Here is a 22,558-nt window from a genome sequence, read left to right on the forward strand (position 1 = left end):
GTGCACTGCAGTCACTAGAAAGAAGTTTTAAATTACTTGAGGAAAATAGTTCAAAGGGGTTTACTTCTCTGTAATCTTCTTTTTTTTTTACGTAGTAATCATTATAAGTTATATATGCAAAGCTATGTGTACTGCCCTAAAGTTCAGATGGTAGATTACTGTTTTTTTTTTTTTTTTTTTTTTTTAGGTTTTAAAGGGTTAAAGTCACTTTCGTGTAAAAAAAAAAAAGGTTTGCTTTCACTTTAGTGCAGGTTATAACAGATCCAGGCTCAGGGTGAGATGCTGAGCGTCTCATCACTTTCGCGCATGCGCAACACGGGCGGCTGCAGCCCGACCAGGCGGCGGCGGTGGGTAGTGCAGCCTCTTGAGCGGGGTCGCTAAGCAACGCAGCCCTTCCGCAGCATCCGCTCGCGAGCGTACAGTGCCGCATCGCTCGCGAGTCCGCGGCCAAGGGTTTGTTTTATCCGCGGTTCGGGTTATTTGGCGGCGCGGCGGAGCGACGAGAATAGGGAAGAAGAAGAGGAGGATGATGATGAAGATGAGGATAACTGAAGAACAGAGAGGATGATGATGAAGATGAGGATGACTGAAGAACAGAAGCGCGCGAGTTGTAACTCGGAGCGTGAGTAACGGGAGTGCGCGCTCACGTTCGGCGATGACGTAGGGGGATGTTGTGGGGGGCGCAGGCGCTCACCGCGGATGCCTGCACGTTAACGGGACGGTACGGGACGGGACGGCAGTGCGCGTGACTGCGGGGAGGAGAGGATAGAGGGAAAGGCGGTTAGCTGTTTATTTTTTAAAAATTAATTTGAAATTTAAACGTTTCACTATTTAAATTCAGAATATAACGGTCGTTTTAACGGTTGGCCGAGTGTAACGGCTCATTTTAAACGGTGTTGCTTATTTTCTCACGTTATGTGTGTGTGTGCGTGAGTGTATGTTTGTGTGTGTGAGAGAGAGTTTAAGTATTTGCGACTTCATGAGGACTCCACAAGCCACTGGAAAGGACCTAACCTAGCTATTTGTAGCACCTGAAGGAGGACCGTTGGTTCGTCAAGCTGGACCCGGGAGTGAAGCGGAGCCGCCGGGCTCGAGTATCCGAGAGGCCCGGAGGCGGTTGGGGGTGGGGTGCGGTAGGGTGGGGGGCGCTGCATCTCCGGCCACTGCAGTGGCTCTGGGATGGGGAGGGAAGGAGGGAGGCCAGTACATCGCTGTGGGGCGACGGAATACACCTAACCTAGGTTAGCTAACTGAGCTAGCTTTCCTCTGAGAGGAAAAAAAATGGAGAAATGGTGTTTTTACGCTCCCAGCTGTTAGTTCGTTAGTTAGCATTAGCTATTAGCACCCTCATTCCCTTGCCTTCACCTTAAAACAGCATCCTATAGCTAGCTAAATAACAGCTTCAACATTAGCTCGGTTAGCTATAGTTAACTAGTTAGCTAACAGCTAATTCCTCAGTCGACCCCCATTTAGCTTAACTAGCTATAACAGAAAGTTAGCCAAAGTTCCTCCCAACCAAACCAAACCACAACCCACCCCCCCACCCCCCCATCACCCATCCAGCATGCCCTCCCCATCAGACTCCAGCAGCGTGGTGTCGGTCTCCGGGTCGCGGGGTTTCTCCGGGAGTCGCCGCGTGCTCTCCGGGAGGTCGAGCGCGCGCGTGCTGCTGTACCTGGGCCTCTGTCACCTGGCGCTCGGAGGCATGGTCCTCGCCTTCAGCTTCACGAGCCTGGCGTTCACCTCCTCGCCCCGCGTCAGGCAGTCCTTCCCATTCTGGGCCGGGTTGTTCGTAAGTGTCCGCGCGCACACACGTGTGACTGACCCAAACACTCATCACACACCGCAGTGGAACCAAGAACGAACTGTTCACTAAAAGCCTGGATACGCTGGATTTATTTAAACCTTTTCAGACCTAAATTATATTCCAGTGATTAAAATATAAGAATGCTGTTTTCTGTCTGTAATGCACACAAAATAAGGCACTACTATCCTTATATAAAACCAGTCAAGTTTCTCAGGGGGTCCTGGTGTAATATTCTCTTTTATGGGGTTCCTGACATTGAAAAAACAGGGCCAATGTGTTTTTAGGCTTTGGCATCACATGACTTTGCGTTCAGTAGCTCCTCCAATTCCACTTGCTGTTGTGTTTACGTGGACCTCCAATGAAACACTCATGTAATTACGTATAATGACGATGCGTGGCACTGGACAAACAGCTATTTTATTAAACGCAAGGAGAAACTCATGACTTGCGTTTGGACGGGACTAAAATTACCGATGGACCGAGTTCAGTGAAAAACTGTAAATAATTCAGCCTGTAATTTTTTCAGAGGACGTCTGAGAAAAACACGTACATGGTCCCCCCCATAAAAGAGAAATTTACATCAGAACCCCCTGATAAACTAATCTTGTTCAGATAGGGCTAATGCTACTGTTTCATTGGCTGGTTTATGATCTTTTCTGATAAACAACGAGTCTCAATTAGTGTTCTGGACAACAGAATATTTAAAATAATAAACTACCTGATGTACTACATAATCCATTGTAATTGACAGGGTCTGAAAAGTTATTAATTAATTATTTAAAGAAAACCGTTTGCCTTAACCCTTTCAGACCTTGTGACCATTACAATGGACATCTCATTTAAAAAAAAGTCTAATTGGGACATATTGTTCATAAAAAAAAGCTTGTAAAACCATTAAGCAGTAGCATAGCCCCACCCACTGCACTAAAAAAAAAAACTTACTTATTAGAGCCAATGAGGCAAAGAAAGAGCTCATTTTGACTAATTTTTATGTGATTAAGAAGACTTTTTTTAATCATAAATATTTATATCAATATAATATATACGAAAAAAAACTTAAAAGTTTCTTTCTGTGAACATTACACTCTGTCACGCTGTAAATAATGTTTGTTAATGGTGCAAATAGGATGACAGAGAGTTCTGTTAGAACACAGCAGCAAAAACAAAGGATTTGAACTGGATCAGGCCTAAAATAGGCAATAAGACAAAAAGTCAATTAAAATATGTCTGGTTTGGCCCTGATCCTAATTCACTGTCTGGGAATGCAGCGCCAATGCTGATGACCAGTTTTATTATGCTAATAATAGCAGCTCAGACTGGTTAGCATGGCTCTGAGGAATTGGGGGACAGAGAGAAGGCCATCCTATTCCATCCAGTGAGGACTCACTCTGTAGTGAACGGCTGTGGCACCACTAGTGGATATAATGTGTGGTGATAGGACCAATGCTTACATACTTGAAAGCAGGACTTCCCAAGATAGGACAGGTTATTATCACCATTGAGGGGTGTGTGTGTGTGTGTGTGTGTGTGTGTGTGTGGAGTGTTTTACCTCCCCTGCTGTTTTTCAGGTGCTGGCCTCAGGAATAGTAGGAGTGATCTCTTGGAGAAGACCCTTCACACTGGTGGTACGTCTGTCTGTCTGTTTAGTGTAAAGAAGAGCTCTGTGTGTGTGTGTGTGTGTGTGTTGTGAGCTTTCTGGTTAGGTACAGTGAGGTAAATGTGTGTGTGTGTTGTGCAGGTATCGCTGTTCATGCTGCTGTCTGCGGTGTGTGTGATTCTCAGTCTGGCTGGCTCCATGCTGTCCTGTCAGAACGCCCAGATGGTCAAATCTTACCTCAACTGCCGGGTAGCCTCTCTTTCTTTCCTTTATTCTCTCATCCCTTCATCCAACTCTTACATTGTTTTCTATTCTCTTCTGTTTTCTACTATTTCTTTCACTTTTTTTTAGCCTATTCTCTTGTTTGTTCTTTCTCTTCTATTTCGTTTTCTCTTAATTTTTCCTTTCCTTCTTTCTTCTCATCTTATCCCTCCCTTTTTTCTACTCTCTTTCTCTTACCTCATTTAATTAATCGATTTACAGAGTAAAAGGGATTGAAAACATTTAGATAAGAAATAGAAATAATAAGGTAAAAAAAATAATAATATATTAAATTATATAACATTCAAGTCAAGTCAAGTCATTATCAACCGCTTCATCCATTAAGGGTCGCGGGGGGGGGGCTGGAGCCTATCCCAGCCGGCATCGGGCAGAAGGCAGGATACACCCTGGACAGGCCGCCAATCCATCGCAGGGCAGACAGACACAGACAGACACACAGACACATTCACTCACACACTCACACCTAAGGGGCAATTTCAACCAAGTTCCAATTAGCCTGAACGTGCCGTCTTTGGACTGTGGGAGGAAACCGGAGAACCCGGAGGAAACCCACGCAGACACGGGGAGAACGTGCAAACTCCACACAGAAAGACCCGGGACGCCCCAGCCGGGAATCGAACCCAGGCCGTCTTGCTGTGAGGCGGAAGTGCTACCCACTGCGCCACCGTGCCGCCCTTATATAATATATATAAATATAAATAGGAAAAATGACAAATTGATACATAAAATTTAAAAGAATTTATAAAATATAAAATGAAGAAAAAAATTGTAGTAAAAATAAAATATAATGATAAGAAGTGATAAAATAAATAATAATGAACCAAGAACATAAGAATAAAAAATAAAAATAAAATCAATGAATCAGTAAAAATTTTATTTAGAACAAAAAAGATAAACTTATGTAAAATAGTCACAGGCGTTCTGAAACTAAAAGTTAAAAAGTTTAACTCTACTTCTCTTTTCTCTTTTTCTACTTATTTCTCTTTTCTCCATTTGTTTGTTCTCTTCGTTTTGTTTCTTTTCTTTTCCTTTTTTCCTCTATCTTTATTTCAACCACTCCTCATCCTTTTTCTGTTCTCTTTTTCTTTTCCTTTTTTTCTGTACTTTTGTAGTGTGATCTGTGCATTCCTCTTCTCTACTGTAGTTTTATATTCTTCTTTTGTGTGTTGCAGTTGGAGAACGGTCTGTGTTTATGTTGTGGCCAGCAGCAGACGTGCTCTTTATCAGAGGATGAGACGTTAGTTCTGTACCTTCATGCAGACTGCGATAAAGTACGGCATCAGCTAAAGGTGAGCGTGTTCTTCCTGTAGATTTTCTCCTCTGATTCACCTGTTAAATTAAAGTCCACAGGTGTGCGTATATGTTAAGTCTGTTTTTTATTATGTATTTATATGCATGTATTATAAACATTTGTATGTACGGTTTAACGTATCCTGATTCTGTAATTTAGGATCTGCTGTTTAGTGCCTGTGGGCTCAGCATCCTCTCCACCATCATCTGCACTCTGTCAACTGTTACCTGCAGCATCCATATCTTCTCCCTGGACCTGCTGCATATGGTGAGCTTTAGAGATGAGCACACACAGATAGTGATTGATCAAACTGACAGACTTCTTTTTGCTGTGGTGTGTAAATCTCTCTCTCTTCTCTCCTCTCTTCTTTCTCTCTGCAGCTGGCTCCTCACCGCACACGCTCAGTCAACCCAGAATGCACCACTCCTCAGGACGCCTTTCTCACAAACATTATGGACTTCGAAGAGTTTGTTCCTCCCATCCCCCCACCTCCCTACTATCCCCCAGAATACACCTGCAGCTCTGAGACTGATGCTCAGAGGTGAGGATCAAGCACACAGACACACACACACACACACACACACACAGTGAAACCTTAATCAGGGATGTAAAACTCCTGATGTAAAAGTTACTTTTATTAGAAATAAAAACAATAACCAATGCGTTTCAGCACTCAGGCACTCAGGGTTAAAAGACAAGAGTTAATAACGTTCCACTTTTTAAAACATACTTGATTACAAAACAACCAATGAGAACACTTCAAGTACTGAAGGTAACACAATCAGCCAATAAAAAGCTGACAGCTCAATTCCACAGAAGAACCTTTCCTACCTAAAATGTCTTAAAAGTATGAAAATGCGCTCTCTCTTTCTCTCTCTTATTGTCTCTCTCTCTCTATATCTCTCACTCTCTCTCTCTATGTCTCTCACTGTCTCTGTCTCTCTCTTAATCTCTCTCTGTCTCTCTCTTACTGTCTCTGTCTATTTATCTATCTTTGTCTTTCTCTCTCTCTCTCTCTCTCTGTCTCTCTCTTTCTTTCTATCTCTCTGTCTCTCTCTCTTGTCTTTCACACACACACTTGCCCTCATGCACACACTCTGATTGCATGTTTTCTCCTTAAATTTATTCAATATTTATTCAGTAATTCAGCACGTTACAATATTCAGATTTTGAAAAGCATCAAAACTACGCTGAGATATTATAAAATAGTTTACTGGACTGTTTATTTAATTCTGCTTAACAAATTGAATCAATGATCTATAATTGCTTATGCCCATCGATTTTCATCCATTTGCATGTTTATTTTGTGTGTGTGTGTCTGCTTATGTGTTTGCAGTATCACATATAATGGATCGATGGAGAGTCCAGTTCCGCTGTACCCTACAGATTGCCCTCCTCCATATGAGGCAGTAATGGGGCAAAGGGCACCCAGCCAGGTGAGTGTTGCTGATATTTTAATATCTTTTGTTTTATATAATAAAGTGCAGCGACTCAGTTCTGATAAATCAGCTCACAGACGCAGCCTTGTGCTGATCCACATCACCCTAGGACTGATGAGGGGGAAAGAGCGCCATCTACTGTACCCACCCAAAGAGAGAGAGCAAGACCAATTGTGCTCTCTCAGGGCTCTGGCAGCTGATGGGCTGATGGAAAGCTGCATAAACTGGATTTGAACCAGTGAAGTCTGCTGGACTACTAAGAGCTGCACTGTTGATTTTGGAGAAAATTTATGCACTTATTAATTAATTATAGTCTGAAAAATAAATTATAACGATAGATTTGTTTGACATAGACCATAAACTATAAACATACTATTAATTAATGTGGGTATTTATACAATAAAAAGATAATTAGTAAAAGTACTTATCTAAAATTTTTTATCTAAAATATATTTTACCATACTTTAGATATACAAGGTATTTTATATGCTATAATGCAGTGTATTTATATAGTGAACTGAGTGAAGTAAGATGACCTGACCTTCTGGAAGCATAAAAAAAAAATATATATATATATACTTCTGCATTTTTATAAGCAGCATATAACACTATGTAGTGTCCGTGGGTGTGTCCTCTTAAGCTTATGACCTTTTTTTTTTTGTTTTTTTTTCTCCAGGCCACAGTGTTCGACTCTCACGCTGGTGAGCTGTCCGCTGAGAGAGGAACCTCAACAGCTTTCAGTGGTGAAGGTGTGGCTCCCATCGCTGCTCTGGCTCTGTCTAATGTCTGTCTTTTCTCTGTGATCCTCCTTTGTGTGTACACTCTGTCTCTCTTTCTCAGTGTCGATGGATAGTGGCTCTCTGTTGATGTCTGAGATTGTGGATATTCCAGATGACAGTTCGCCCTCGGAGGAGTCCTGCCTGCTGGAGGTGAGGGTAGGGGTGCGTTCTCGGACGCGAGGGGCCAGCGAGGGAGGGGAGGGGGGAGAGTATGTCAGCTTCCGCTACCCCACCCCGCATCCAGAAGGGACAGCCATTCCCCCTCCGACCCACCGCTGTTTCAGAGGAGAGAGATCCAACTCCTGCTCTTCTCCCAGCACCTACAATACCTCCACCTACAGGTAAAGACCAGTCACTAAAGTGACAACCTAGCTGTTGTAGTGCTGTTTAAAATCTCAACAGTACATTTTATTCTCTATAAAGTTCACTATCAAACAGTCAAAATACATAGCAAAACAGTGTCTGAAGGAGGGAAAATTTCTAGCACATTCAACCAGTGTTAAACTAGCTGGGACTGTTCTGGTCAGCCAGTCCTGCCTCTGAATGTCATAGACCAATCAGCGCTAACCTGGGCAGGGTTTCTTTCCAGAGCCAACTGTGGGTTTTCCCATAGACTGTATATAACTTTACTGAACTAAATGGTTAGTGTGAATGTGTTATTTAATTTTAGGAATAATTGTAAAGCTGGTAAAGTCTCCTGTTCATGTAGCTTGCCATCAGCTACCGGAGCTCTGAGAGGCACAATTGTCTTTGCACTCTCTGGGTGGGTAGATGGTGCCCCCCCATCACTCCAATGGGTGATGTCACTCAGCACAAGGCGTCTGTGAGCTGATGTATCGGAACCGAGTTGCTGCACTTTCCTCCAAGCGTTAGCGCTGTGATGCTATATGGCAATGCTGCATCAGCAGCAGTTCAAAAAGATGTGGTGGCTGACTTCACATGTATCGGGAGACATTTGAACCCTAAAACTTATGCTAGATAACTCTAATTGCCACAGCTACCGCTGTCTCTGCTGCTCCATGCTGTTCACACATGCACTAAGCACGATGTGCTTGCGTGGTTTATTGTTGCACAGTTTGGTGCATTTAGGTTTGTGCTTGTGTGAAACCAAACCAAACAGAAAAGGCAACGCTCCAAATAAACAAGCTCATTAACTAATCCAAAAAACAAAAAACACCCTTTATTTTATTTGCCATTAAATGTCTTTATTACATTTTTCCTGTTTTATCTACAGATCTCCAGTTATGAGACGGCAGGCTCTGTTGGCCAGTAGTTGTTCACAGTTAGAGATGGTGACCGGTGCTGCCTCCCAGCGCTGCTCTGTTCCTGAAGTCAGAGTGTGTCCCTGCCCCCCATGCAGAAAAGGTTCCTCATCTGAAGCCACCAGTCCACGCAATTCTGCCTCCTCAGCTGCTCCTCAGGATCAGCAGAGCAGCACAGCTCCGGTGTTCCACTCGGGAACGTGTTTTCATCAGCGGGTTGGGCGGGACAGAAGGGACAGTGACTCTGTCCTCCTTCTCGCGAGGTCTCACAGTGAACCAGGACTGTCCTCCACTGACACAGGTGTGTGAGTGCATCAGTACTTGTACAGTGAACTTTGTATCATGTGAAGTTTCTTTTAAAAAGGTTATTTTCAAAAACCAAACAAATCTGCTGAGACTCCTCAATATAACATGCCTATGTAGGGTCTGTATAAAAAATGGCTGTTTAGTTTTTTAAATTTTATGTTAACTCAAGTAAATTTATAGTTATGTGTTTAATTGATTAATTTTTTTATCAATATGCTTCAATGATATTTATTTTGTAATATATATTTTTAAATAGAACAAAAAAGAGTGTGCTTGTTAAACTTGAAATTGGGCTGGAAAAAAGGTGGAAAAATAATTGTCTCAAAAGAGGTGTAGAAAAAAAGGTGGGAAGGAGAACAAAAGAAATGCCACTCTTGGCAAATACAAAAAAAAACAGCTTCCTGAACAAGAAACCAAAGTTAAATCACAACACAACTCATCTCTCTCTCTTTTAAAGATGAAGAAGTTAAATTACTCTTTTTTTTGCTTTCTGTTAAGATTTTTTCTTTTTTGTGTTTTTTTATTTCAGATCTCTTTGCTTCTTTTGTGAACCTTTTGCTATCTTTTGAGATCTCCTTCCTTATTTTTTGAGACCTCCTTTTTTCTTTACTTTTCTTTTTTTATATCCTCTATTACCTGTCACTCCTCTACAAAGGTGCGACAGGAACGTGTGGTTTGACTAGGGTTTATATAGAGTGCTGCACAGGTGTGGCTGGTGATCCACTGATCAGCACCTGGGATTTTGGGAATTGGAAATTCGGGACCCAACTCCACTGATTTCCCCATGTGTTCTACACATAAGCATGTTGGTTGGATCCTGGGCTGGTGGGTCTCGATTCACAGAAACATGAATGGTGCAGTTTGTCCATGTGTTGCGAAGATGTCTGTTTTTAGCTCACTAAACACAGGTTGCAGAAACGCACCCTCAGGAACTATCAGTTGTAGGTCTAAAATGGCATGGTGTTGTCCTAATCATTAAGACACAGCTGGTTCAGTCTCTGGTGAGGCCGCAGCCATCTGTGTTCAGGAGTCTCAGAGCGCCTTGGGAGGCTGTCTAATGCCTAATGATTGTGACGATGTTACAACTGATTTCCTTAGGGTGCATATTTGTACAGCTTGTTCAGTTCACTTAGAGCAGACCAAAGCATAAAATAATACATTGCAACACGTTGTTTACTAGTCTAACTAAGCTTGAGTATATTAAGTGTTTTATAGTGTTTTTTAAGTGGCAGATTCACCTGAGCCTTGATTTAAAGCTGAAAGAAAAGCCTAAAACTGTCCATTTGGCAATTTTGGCATCAATAACCATCTTAAGAAGCCTCCTTTCTTTAGGAGATGGTGTCTCTCCCCATTACTTATCAGTATGATAGACATTGAAGTTGTGTTAGCTAATACAACAGGACTGGCTATTAGTGTTCTCCTCCAAGCATGTTGAGCCATTCTTTACAGGGTTTGTATGGCCATGAAAAACCTGAAAAAGTAATGGAATTTGAAAATAGCAATTTCCAGGCCTGGATAAGTTTTGAAAAAATAAAAATACACAGAAAGTTTTGAAAAAAATCAAGGAAATTTGGTCTACAAATGTTTGTGTTTTTGTTATTGACGAAGAAAATCTATTTTGTGCTAAAAAAAAATACATGAGCATAGTTCAGTAAATTAGCCCTACACAATGGAGCCTTTAGGACCTATTATTAAAGACTGTGTGTCAGCTTCATTTTAGACCTAATATAATGCCTTTAGATTATAGTATTAGTTGATTTTTGGTTGTATTGTCCATGTCTGCACTTGAATGCATGGAAAAGTCATGGAAAAATCATGGAAATGTATTGGTTAAAAAGTGTATGAACCCTGTCTTTAGCAGCAGTTTGAAAAAAAAAAACTATTTGTCTGGATCCATGTCACTTCATGTCATTAGAAGGATGCACATATTAGCCTTCCCCCTGCACTGGTAGCATTCTAACTACTAGAAAATAGTGTGGTTAATCAGTTTTGTGGTGTGTCTCCCCCTCTAGGCGATTTCAGCGGCTCAGTAGGCAGCAAAGGAGTGGGTGAGGGTGGCTCCTATACCTCATCTGACACAGGTAAAGCTTCCCATCTCACAGCGAAACACATTTACAGCTAAAAACTGTCCAATATCAGTGTTTATTTTGAATGTGATATCATTAAGAATGTCTTTTTGTCCTTAAGGTCGATCAGAGGCTTGCTTGCTGCAGCGATCCCCTCTAGCTACCCACGGTTCTTTACCCAGAAAGGGCAGCCTGAAAGCTGCCACAGAACAACTGCCCTCCAAACAGCCCCCAGGCAGTCCTCTGCGCGTCCCCAAGGACTGCACTCGTTCTTTGGGAGATCTTAAGGTAAGCCCGTCTTTCAGTCAGGTCAGTACTGTGGTTCTAAAAATAGGAATGGCACAGTGGCACACTTTATATAACGGCACTTTTTAGTGTGCTGCTTCTATTTCTGTACGTTTAGGAAATGATGTATACCAGAGTTGCCCTACTCTTCCACAAGTTTTTTTTTCTCTAATGTTCTCCCGTTTTCTTCCAATTTGTCTGGCAAATTATCCCACCCATTCAGCTGTTAGTCAGCTGTATATCCTCCATCACTAGTTATGCATCAACACAAGGAGGATTTAAACTCAATGTTAATGCAGCATTGCTAAGTAGACAGCATGCTCAGAGGAAAGAGTGGGGAAAGAGCGCCATCTACCCAGGCCAATTATGCTCTCTCTCTCGAGGCTCCGGCAGCTGACAGCAAGCTGCATGACCGGGATTCGAACCAGTGATTTAGATCACTGGACCACCTAAAGCCCTCACAAGTTATTTTCATAAGTACTGCTCGTAAGGCTTTTTTTAACAGATACTATTCCTTGATTTCTAATTCATACTAGAAATGTCTTGTTCTTTTTTCATCCTCCAATATAATCCAAGTACCTCAATACATAATTCTTTGTTTTGCGATGAATTTAAAAAATCACTTACTAACATACTAACTTAATTTATTTAGTTTGGTAGCAACTTTTTAAAATTAGTATTTTAAACATTATGTTCTTCTCCAGTCTGATAGACCTACCTGACCTGCAGCATGTTCCGTTTCATCTTAATTGATGCAGGAGATATGTTGTGCTGTTTATTTATGAGTAAAAATACATCTATTTTTGGTTTGTTTACCGAAATTGGATCACAGATGACACTGCGTAGCGTAGTTTTTGGAAAACTGCAACAGTTTTGTTAATAGGGGTGGGGGAATTTTTTTATTCTGCCTGATAACGCTTATTATTTTACAGAATTCATTATAGATCATTACAGATACTTTAATTTTATTTTAAAAGTACCAAGTAATCATGCAACATCAAATCTTTTTTAGACAAGAGCCACAGATTTACAGTATAGTAATGCTTCTTCCTCCTGCATGTTTATGGATACTGTACGATCAGCGGGAAGCACTGTTATCCGCCTTGTTTTGCTCTACAGGTGACCAGAGTGCTGGTGCAGCGTTTTCTGCAGAGATCGAAACGAAACTTAGCCCCTGCTCCAGAGCATGTGGTGAACTGTAGTCAAGTACCTAAACGGAGAGCTGGAGTAGAGGGAAGCCTTCCGCTTGATCAGGTAAGAACGTTACATCCGTGCTGTATTTACAACACAACTACTGTTTACTCAGGTTCACACTACAGGACTTTTTGAGTCGTCAGTCATTGTGCTGTTCACACTACATGATTGGTTGTGCCTTCACACGATTGGTCGGCAACACGTGGTCACAAATGACACGATTTCTCATTGTGGGAAATGGGCGACTCACCTCATAGCTCTCCAGAAACATGTTTCATCACGAGAACACACCTGAACTAAAAACACGAGAACTAACGATGCCACGCCAGAGAATCTCTATAGAGGCGAATGCGCACTTAAAGTGAGTCCAACATGAACGAGTTCATATGAAGCAACTGAGTAAAATGAGAGTTTATAAATGTCTGAGCAGTTTTATACTGAAATGTGTAATTATGTCCTCAACGCAGAGCTATATTAAACGTTTCAGTACTGCAGACACTATTTTTTAATGTTTTGTCAAAAAAGTTATAAGCCTTTTAAGTAGGGATGGGCGATATGGCCCTAAAATAATATCACAATATTTCATGGCATCGCGATAACGATACTTTTGGTGAAATGACAAGAAATAAAAAATACACTACTGCAACAAAACAAATCTTACATTTTATTATTGTATACTATATGATACTGCACATCTCTAACTAAGATATTAAAACAAGACTTTTATTAGATTTGTAACAAAAGTCAGTGATTCAGAATGTCATGATACTACTAATAATAATGCACTCCAAATATCTCCATATATCCAGGATTAAAGTATTATAAATAATACTGAACAGATATAATTTGTAGTCTCTAGTAGATATATAAAGGGAAATGAAGTGTGAATTTTTCTTTTGCTTAAAACAGCCAACATACCCTGATGTGATAATTAGGGGTGGGTGATGTGGCACCATATTTCAGGGTATAATATCGTTCACGATATTCAAAAATGTTGGCGATATTATCGTGTACGATACGATACGGCACACCCCTACTTTTAAGCATTGCCTTTTAGCTTTTAGCTCCATTTACCCCATTCAGGGGTAGAGGACTCACTCGCTGGCTCCCTCTAGAGTTTAACAGTCATTTACTGATATAACAGGGGGGCAGAAAATGGTAAGACTCTCTATAAACGACTCTGGTAAAGCAAGAGAAAAGCAAGTTTTGGACCCGTGGTTCTCTCTTTCTGTAATCTTATTGGCTGTATGTAGCCGTTGCTCCTGACTCCCAGTCACCGACTGGGTCAGATATTAAACATGTTGAGTATTTGCTGGGCGTCTGCGACTCATCGGCAATCAGTCAGTGACAGGTCTGTGAAACTAAAACTGTCGTCAAATGAAAAACTGGCCCAAAATTGTGTAGTGTGAACCTGGCATTAAAAATGTTAATATCAAGTGTTTTCTTTACCTGACCCTTTATTCTTTATCTTTCAAAATGAAGCATGCTATTTGTGTGCTAGTGCTTTTAATACTGATATAAGTGAATGAGCTCTGTTTCTCTGTTTGGCTGCCCTGTACTGTGCATCAGCCAAAATGCACTCAGAGCTGAAATACTCCTGAGAACAGCCATTTAAAGGGGTGTGGCTGGTTCTCAAAACAGGCTTTTAAGCAGCACAGTCTCCATAAATGGACAAGGGAGTGGAATAGTAGGTTTTGAAATTCCTGACATCGTTTACAAACTACAGCCCAAATCAGAAATGGACAATGCACGTGAACAGTATGCAGTGTTGCTTCAATTTCCCCAATGTTTTCAAGCGTAACCCTTCTGAGTTATAAGGGTAGGGGGTGAAATCCTCCCCCTAAGAATTGGGACAACCCTTCAAACACCCGATACAGGTCTAGTTATAGCAGTGGGGCGCTAAAGTTCAGCAACCTAGCTGCTGCTGCTGCTATTTATCTATAAGGAAAATACTCAAAATGGGTTTCTTTGGTTAGCAAACTTTCCTGAAGCTTAATGATTACCTGTTCAGCAGAACAATAGCCAGATCACTCATTTCCATGCCTACAGCACACTGTTTGGGTGCTGTTGGTTATACCTGGCAACCCTGAGTGTGGAAATGGGACTGGAAGAATGGCAGTGGGCAGGTTTGGAGACAACATGATCATGATATGAGTTACTACAGAAATGATAGAATCCTTAATACTCCTTTAAATGTTGTAAGAGGGAATTGGCAAAAATAGTAAATAGTAAATGCTTTACTATCTCAACGTTTTGAGATAGTATGCCAATGTTGCCAGGTTAACCAGACAAAATATTATCTATTTTTTGGTTTGTACTGGCTGCAATGAAATAACATGTAAAGTAACTGTAAAAAAGTTTTTTTTTTTATTTTCACTAAAAGAACTCTTTTTCTTGAACCAGTTCCATTTAGGAACCTAGTATTCTTCGGTTCCCGTTGCGAACGAATGTTTCTGGTTCTAGATCCTAATTTTGTTGGTGGAAACACAGCAAACCGGTTCAAGATCTGGTTCAGTGCTGGTTCCATGTCGGGGAAAAGTCTTATATGTCCCAACTTTTTTCTGATTTGAAATTGTACATTGGGGGTGCAGAGTGGTCCAGGGGTCTAAAGCGCTGCCACTATGAGCGGGAGGTAGCAGGTTCGAACCCCAGCCAATGCAGCTTCGCCATCAAGCTGCCGGCGCTCAGAGGGAGCACAATTGGCCCTGCTCCCTCCGGGTGGGTAGATGGCGCTCTCTTCCCACATCATTCCTTGGGTGATGTCCACAGCACAGGGCGTCTGTGAGCTGATGTACCGGAGCCGAGTCGCTGCGCTTTCCTGCAAGCGCGCTGTGATGCTGCTCGGCAATGCTACAGCATCAGCAGCAGCTCGAAAAGAAGCGGTGGCTGACTTCACATGTATCGTAGGAGGCGTGTGCTAGTCTTCACCCTCCCTTACTAGTGATAGGGGGAGTCCTAAGGAGTGCTAAATTGGGGAGAAAATGGGAAAATTTTGAAATAAAATTATAATAAAAGCAATTGTATCTTTTTTACTCCTGCTTGTAGGTACTACGTACTTCTTGGGGTTCCAGCAGGGGGCAGCAGTATCAACAGCCCGCCCCCCACCACCACCGGCGTGTCCACTACCACTCCCATAGCGAAAGTCGCCACAACAGCCGCCGCCGAGATTACGGGCCCGTCAGGGGGGAGGGCATCCACCTGCGCAGCTGTGGAGACCTGAGCTCAACCTCTGCTATATCACTGCGCAGGCTTCACCCAGCTCCACACGGATCATCCGGAGCTCTCCATTCAGAGTCCGCCCTCTGAGAAGGGGAGGGGCTTGTTTTAAACACAGTGGAGAGAAAAGAGAGAGAGGTTGTTGACCTCAAGGAAGACCTTGAGAAGATGCCACTATATGATCCATTCTGACCTCAGCCATCTCCGCTAACAGTGCACAGAGAGAGACTGAGCACCACAGGGTCATTTCACTTAAACATTTAAAAAAATAATTCACTACCAGACTTCTCAGAAGAGAAGAAAAGGTAAGAAAAGTTCCTACTGGATGTTCTCGAGGTCCAGAAGGACTCTGAGCACCTCACTGGACTGTGCTTTGGGTAAAGCACTGGACCTGTCTCTCAGCCTTACTCAAACTCTTTCTCTCTATCTGTCTGTCTGTCTGTCTGACTGACTATCTGATCATCCATCCAGACAGTCCTTAACCCTGTACATGTGCACACACACTCACTCAGTTTCTGGTAAACTGGAGACAGAGAGTACGAGGACACCTCTCAGACAGTGCTTCCGCTCAAACACAAAGCCTTTCATGGTAAATTTCATACACACATGTTGACATTTATTATAGTTGACAGGATTGGACCATTTTTACTGGTTTGGATCTGGAGATTTCCAGTTAAAAGAGTGTGAATATTATTAAAGGGTCATGCCTAGGCCTGTCACGATAATTATTTTTTATTGTACTATACACTGTCTCAGAAATCAATGCAATATATTATATTAATATTGTTGTAATTTTAAGTACATTTAATGGCACTAATAAAATGATAATGTCCTAATATTGCAATTACAACTACACACATTGTAATTGGAATTATTCTCAATAATCTCATGGAATATTTCAAGTAAATAAAATATAAATAAAATAAAAACAAAAAAATCGATACATACTGGCATTCACATTAATAGGGGTGACATGATGCATCGCAGGAACAGAAGATTCCACATGGAATGAAAATCTCGTGCAGTTGTAGTTGCATTGTTGAAACACCAGAGGAACCAGAGAATTCCTCTAGTGCAGACCGGAGAGCCAGTGGGCGTAAGCAAAGGCCGGAGGATATGTCAGTCATTGTAGGCTGAAGCCAATCACACAACTTGATAAACTCACTGCAAGTTTAACATTAGCCACATCAGACACCCAGCAAATGTTAATAAAGTGGAGTGAAATAAGATATTTTAATTTAAAATGATATGAAATGAATTAAACTAAATAAAAAAGTCATCATAAAATGGAAATACTTCATTAACAATTCATGAAAAATTTAAATTTACTTCCCTGTTCACCACTATTCAGATTAGACGTCCTATATACATTGATACTTTCTCTCTATATCACTTTAAAAAAATGTGATTAAAAAAATTAAAACAGCAGTTTGAGGAGTTTGTTTAAAACAGTATGTATAATACTTTATAATAAATAATAGTACTTATTCAAATATTTATACATGGAGCAATTATATAATATGCATTTGTCATTGTATATATAGTACAGAAATAATTATATATTTATTTTTCTAGTTTTTTTTCCCATTTTCTCCCCAATTTACACAGCCAGTTACCCAAGTCAGACTGAAGTCAGTCAGTTTTCTAACTGCTGCTGATGCAGCATTGCTGAGTAGCATCACAGAGCGCTAACGCTCGGAGGAAAGCGCAGCGACTCGGTTATGATACATATGGTTCAGCTCACAGATGCCTTGTGCTGATCCACATCACCCTAGGAGTGATGAGGGGAAAGAGCACCATCTACTGTACCCACCCAGAGAGAGCATGACCAACTGTGCTCTCTCTCAGGGCTCTGGTAGCCAATGACAAGCTGAATGAACAGGATTCGAACAGGCGATCTTCTGATCAAGGTGGCAGTGCTTAGAAAAAAAGTATTTTTAAAGTATGTGTTTATTATGTGTTCCAAATATCCAGGAATAAAAATTGAATTGTAAATCCAAAATCGTGAATCAAATCGAATCATGAGCAGAGTGCATCGTTACACCCCTAGACATTAATCATTTATCATTAATGTGCTCTTCTAAACACAAAATTTATTGAGGTCATGTCCATTTATTATACCAGTCGATAATTATAGTGTAATTATCGTGACAGGCCTAGCCATCCCACCATAACACACGGCTTCTCCACCCCCAACTGGGCTTCAGCGTACACTGTCCTACAGACTAAGTGACATTACCGTTGATTTGCATTACACAGCACTTTTTGGGTTCTTAGGCACTTTATCTTCAATCTACAAGCAGCCAGAATGTAGACCACAGTTGTTTTTCCTCAAAGCCACTAAACACCTCATCATAAAGATAACTTACAGAGGTTGGAGAATGAAACTGAAACACCTGGTTTTAGACCACAATAATGTATTGTGGTGACGGACAGTTCTGGGGGGAACAGGAGAGTTGAGGTGCACATTGAATTCTGCGTGATTTGATCAGCCGTGGTTTTATGTTTTTTTTTTTGATACAATCCGGGTTAGCACCCGAACATCCCTTTCAGACAGCTTCCTCTTACAGCGTCCACAGTTAATCCTGTTGGATGTGGTTGGTCCTTCTTGGTGGTATCTCGCTGACATTACCCTGGATACCGTGGCTCTTGATGTATCACAAAGACTTGTTGTCTTGGTCACAGATGCTCCAGCAAGACGTGCACCAACAATTTGTCCTCTTTTGAACTCTGGTATGTCACTCATAATGTTGTGTGCATTGAAGTATTTAGAGCAGAACTGTGCTCTTACCCTGCTAATTGAACCAACCTTCACACTCTACTCTTACTGGTGCAATGTGTAATTAATGGCCAAAAATATTGGCCACCAGGCTGCTCTAATTTAGCCATGAAACCTAAAATATCACACTAAAATGATGACAGGTGTTTCAGTTTCATTGTTCAACCCTTGTATCTTCAACCACATGCACAAGCCCTTATTTACGTCTGCCATTCTGCACCTCAATCCAGGTGAACTGCAATAGCTTTATTTGTTCAAGTGCATGTTTCTTTCTACAACCTCTTCTACGGTTGGATTAGCGTTCATTTGCATCTTGCAATCACATTTGTGTTCAATATTGAGCTCATTCTTGGGCCGTGCACCGATTTTTAGCCCAAAATATGCCTCTGCATGCGTGGAAAAAAGGCTTGTGTCCTTTCTTTGTCTTTTGTGTGCGCACATGCTGCACCAATTTGTGGCCCCCGCGCCTCAGCATGAAATGTGTTTTGAAGTGTGTTTGAAAGAAATTAATACGTGAAGAAAAAGCTCTGGCAATAAAAACACTCACACTCAATGCATTCTTAAGCTATGAGAAGATCTACGGTTGATTTTATCCTAATATTTAGCTGCGTTTCGTGGCTTAGGCTGCAGACGAGGTAGGGTGGGTCATTGGTGGGACTTTCCTTGAAAGACTTTTCTTTGTAGTTTTTCTCATCTACTGAAACAGCGGTGCAAAACTTTTGAGGGAACCTTTGGGAGAAAATACAGCCTGTTGCATTGTGCATCTTGCTTGTTTTTCTCTCTTTTTGTAGTGCTGTTTTTGCCCTGTTGATTATGTGCAGAAAACTGTGGATAAGAAGACAAGAGCCTGGAACCTACAGACCCAAGACATTTCTCCAAATATAAGCTGTATACGGCTGCACAATATATAATTGCAGCTAGGGGTAGACAGTATCCACTTTTTTCATACTGTTTTGAACCATAAACCATTACCACGGTATAGGGCAGGGGTGTCCAAACTTTTTTGTTGGGGGCCAGAAGGAGAAATATATTTGAAGTCACGGGCCACAGACTCTGTAATAAAACAAATAATGAAATATACCACTTTAAATAATACTTTTTTCCTGATTATTTCATCTACACACCATCTTTGACAGTGTCGTGTAAACTAAGATTTTTCAAATTGATGTTTCATTTCATGATGTCTCTTAATAATTAACTCCTTAATTACGGCAACTTTTAGACTCTTTGGCCCGATTTTCTGCGCTAGAAATGCGCACCCTCTCCGCTTTTCGACTCATTGGCCCGTTTTTCTGCCCTAGAAATGCGCACTCTCTCCGCTTTTAGAATCTTTGGCCTGTTTTTCTGCACTAGAAATGCGCACTCTCTCCGCTTTTAGACTCTTTGCCCCGTTTTTCTTCGCTAGAAATGCGCACTCTCTCCGCTTTTAGACTCTTTGGTCTAATTTTCTGCGCTAGAAATGTGCACCCGCTCCGCTTTTAGACTCTTTTGCCCGTTTTTCTGCGCTAGAAATGCGCACTCTCTCCGCTTTTAGACTCTTTGGCCCGTTTCTGACACCTAGCGTTCAAACTTTGAATTTCAATTATAAAAACTTGCTTAACAGTGGGCAAACTTTCATTCTATTTCTAAAATACCTCGCGGGTCGCTCCAAAAAAGGAAACGGGCCGCAAATGACCCGCGGGCCGTAGTTTGGACACCCCTGGTATAGGGTATTACCAGTCATGCTTTTCTTATTTTCCATGCCCACCATATACAATTTTATCTGCCCAAAATTCAATACACAGAGGGCATTTTTAAATTGCTGTATTTTTTTAATATCACTGTATTTGTCCTTTTTTTCCTAATTTTATCCAGCGTTAAGGCTCCATTTCCCAGCTGTTGCTTTGGAACAACCCTTTATGACAAAGCACCCCCCTCCTCTACTGCAGCCTAGGCTTTAGATCGCAGCTTGTATCTTCCATATGTGTAGCATCTTGTCAGGTTAAGAAGACAGATAAAAAGTTCCAAACGTTTTGTTGTAGAACCTAAAAGCAAATGGTTCTGGAAAGGTTTTAAAGTGATTGTTTGAGACAAGACAGTTGCTGGAGATTAGCTAGCTAGTTTAATATCCTAAAGATACACTCTTAAAAACAGTTCTAGGGTTCTTTTTTTGCTATCGAACCAAAGCCAAGTCACAAGAACCAGTTTAATATGGTTAAATGATACTTCAAATACTGAAATATTGGAAAATTGAAGGTTCTTTATAGAACATTTTAATAATACACTGCCTGGTCAAAAAAAGTCACAAGATTTATTTCAATCCAGTGTTGCATTAATTTTTCTCCAAGCTCTTGCAGCAGCATTGATGATGGTAGAGTCTGACCACTGCACAAAGCAGCTCTTCTCCATCCAGCACATCCCAAAGATTCTCAATGAGGTTAAGATCTGGACTCTGTGGTGAACTCTCTCTCAATCCATGTGGGAAAATGATAAATAATGATCTCATGCTTCCTGAACCCTGAACTCTTTCACAATTCCAGCCCCATGAATCCTGACATTGTTATCTTGGAATATGGCTGTGCCATCAGGGAAGAAAAAATAAATCCGTTGATCCAGGAATAAGCTGGTCTATATTCAGTATATTCAGGTAGAGTCAGCTGACCTCATTCTTTCAGCACATACTGTTGCTGAACCTAAACCTGCAGACCAACTGCAGCATCAACCAACCAACCCCACATCATTTACTTATTTAAATCCAGGTGGAGATTTTTTTTTGGCCAGGCAGTGTGGTTACAGTATGTATGTCTACAAACATTTTTCCACAAATCAGTGAAAAAAAAAAGTTTTTATTATATATGTAGAAACCCAATTTAGTTTATTGGACTTCAACTACACTCTTAAAAAGGGGTTCTTACAGGGTTCTTTACTGTAAAACTACGGCGAATCAGAGAACCAGTTGAGTGAATAATTGTTTTATTATTTTTTTGGCTGGGTAAATTGTTCTTAAATATATATTAATATATATAACCTTTAAAGAAACTCTTTTAATTTCCTTTTCTAATTTCTCACTTTTCAGTTTAAAAAGGAGATCTCTACATTTTCTATATACATTTTGAGTGCTTAATTGGGACAGTTTCAAATGGAAGTAATAAGTGATAGATAAGAACTAGTTTTTAATAGATCACTAGACCTGGTGGAGCTAGTAAGGAATCACAAGTTTACTGTAAAGTCTGTAAACTTAATATTGGCATCTTAAAATATCTGAAATTATATTTTCCATTACCTTTAGATACCCTGCTTTGACCCTGTACCTAAAATCACTTCCCAAATCGGGAATCAATTTGAAAGAAATTCTGTTTCGGTTATTTAACAGTATAGCACAAAAAGTGTTGCACAGTTGTTGAATAGCCCTGTTGAGTACTATACAGAACCCCTTTTCTTAGAGTGTAGTGTTCAGGAAACCAAGCTAAAGGGTTAACCGCAGTAGGTACGTATATTTCCTTTTGATACCAATAAAGCGTTTTAATTTGATGTAAATATTTTGGACTTTCAATTCACTGACACACTTATATTAAAATAAGAGAGTTAAAATGTGAAATATCGAGCACTGAAACCACTTGAAAAGAAGCTTCAAGACTTACCTCCTGCATTGCACTCTCACAGCAGCGGAATGGAAGGACGTTCATGGATCTTGTAATATATTGTTGATCTGGGAATATAAAAAAAAATACAATTCAAAAGCAATTCAAACTCAATAAACTTTTAATGCAAGCCTGTAATAAAAACATGCTGAATATTTTTATTGTGTATGCACTCTTTATTTCGTGGGATGTTCATGGTGTCATAATTGTATCAACGACATAAATGTGTTTACTACATACTGAATATTGTAGTTATCCCAAAACCTTAAAGCTTAAACTAAACACTAAACCACAATTTTTCCATTAATAGCGTAACATTTTTTAGTTGCTTACATTTTTTATAAACATTTACTAACCTTTAAGAAATGCTTTTTTTGTGATAATTTTCACATCCCCAGCTCCCTCTCAGGTTCAACCCTGCTCTAGGTGTGAATGATGTGTCTGCGTACTTCGGTCTATCAGTCTATCAATAATACCGCCCGGCCTTCTGACGTCCAATCATCTGCGTATCTGCTGCATCTTAATCAATCAGCTCTCCCTCTTGCTTCACCTCTAAACCCATACATCACCTAGTGCCCCTCCTATGTATTTAGCCTTTTTAAAATTGAAAATTAGTTTAGTGCCTCTTTAAATGC

At 40.8% G+C, this 22,558-nt stretch overlaps 1 protein-coding gene across 3 annotated transcripts; it reads left to right on the forward strand.

Moving 5' to 3' along the window:
- Window positions 1–372: 372 nt before the first annotated feature.
- On the forward strand, window positions 373–22,081 carry fam189b (family with sequence similarity 189 member B). 3 transcript variants are annotated; one of them, XM_007231146.4, is made up of 14 exons: window positions 373–1,792; window positions 3,376–3,432; window positions 3,546–3,653; window positions 4,859–4,975; window positions 5,137–5,244; window positions 5,358–5,518; window positions 6,314–6,413; window positions 7,093–7,165; window positions 7,257–7,536; window positions 8,430–8,758; window positions 10,776–10,844; window positions 10,951–11,117; window positions 12,234–12,368; window positions 15,354–22,081. In XM_007231146.4, the coding sequence occupies exons 1-14, from the start codon at window positions 1,565–1,567 to the stop codon at window positions 15,612–15,614; spliced, it is 2,193 nt and encodes a 730-aa protein (XP_007231208.3). In that variant the 5' UTR covers window positions 373–1,564; the 3' UTR covers window positions 15,615–22,081. The 3 variants fall into 3 exon arrangements, with proteins under 3 accessions (XP_007231208.3, XP_007231210.3, XP_007231209.3); XM_007231148.4 differs by having other exon boundaries at window positions 7,308–7,536; XM_007231147.4 differs by having other exon boundaries at window positions 7,093–7,117.
- Window positions 22,082–22,558: the final 477 nt, after the last annotated feature.

The sequence above is a fragment of the Astyanax mexicanus genome, chromosome 6 (genome assembly GCF_023375975.1).
Source record: "Astyanax mexicanus isolate ESR-SI-001 chromosome 6, AstMex3_surface, whole genome shotgun sequence".
Classification (NCBI taxonomy): domain Eukaryota; kingdom Metazoa; phylum Chordata; class Actinopteri; order Characiformes; family Acestrorhamphidae; genus Astyanax; species Astyanax mexicanus.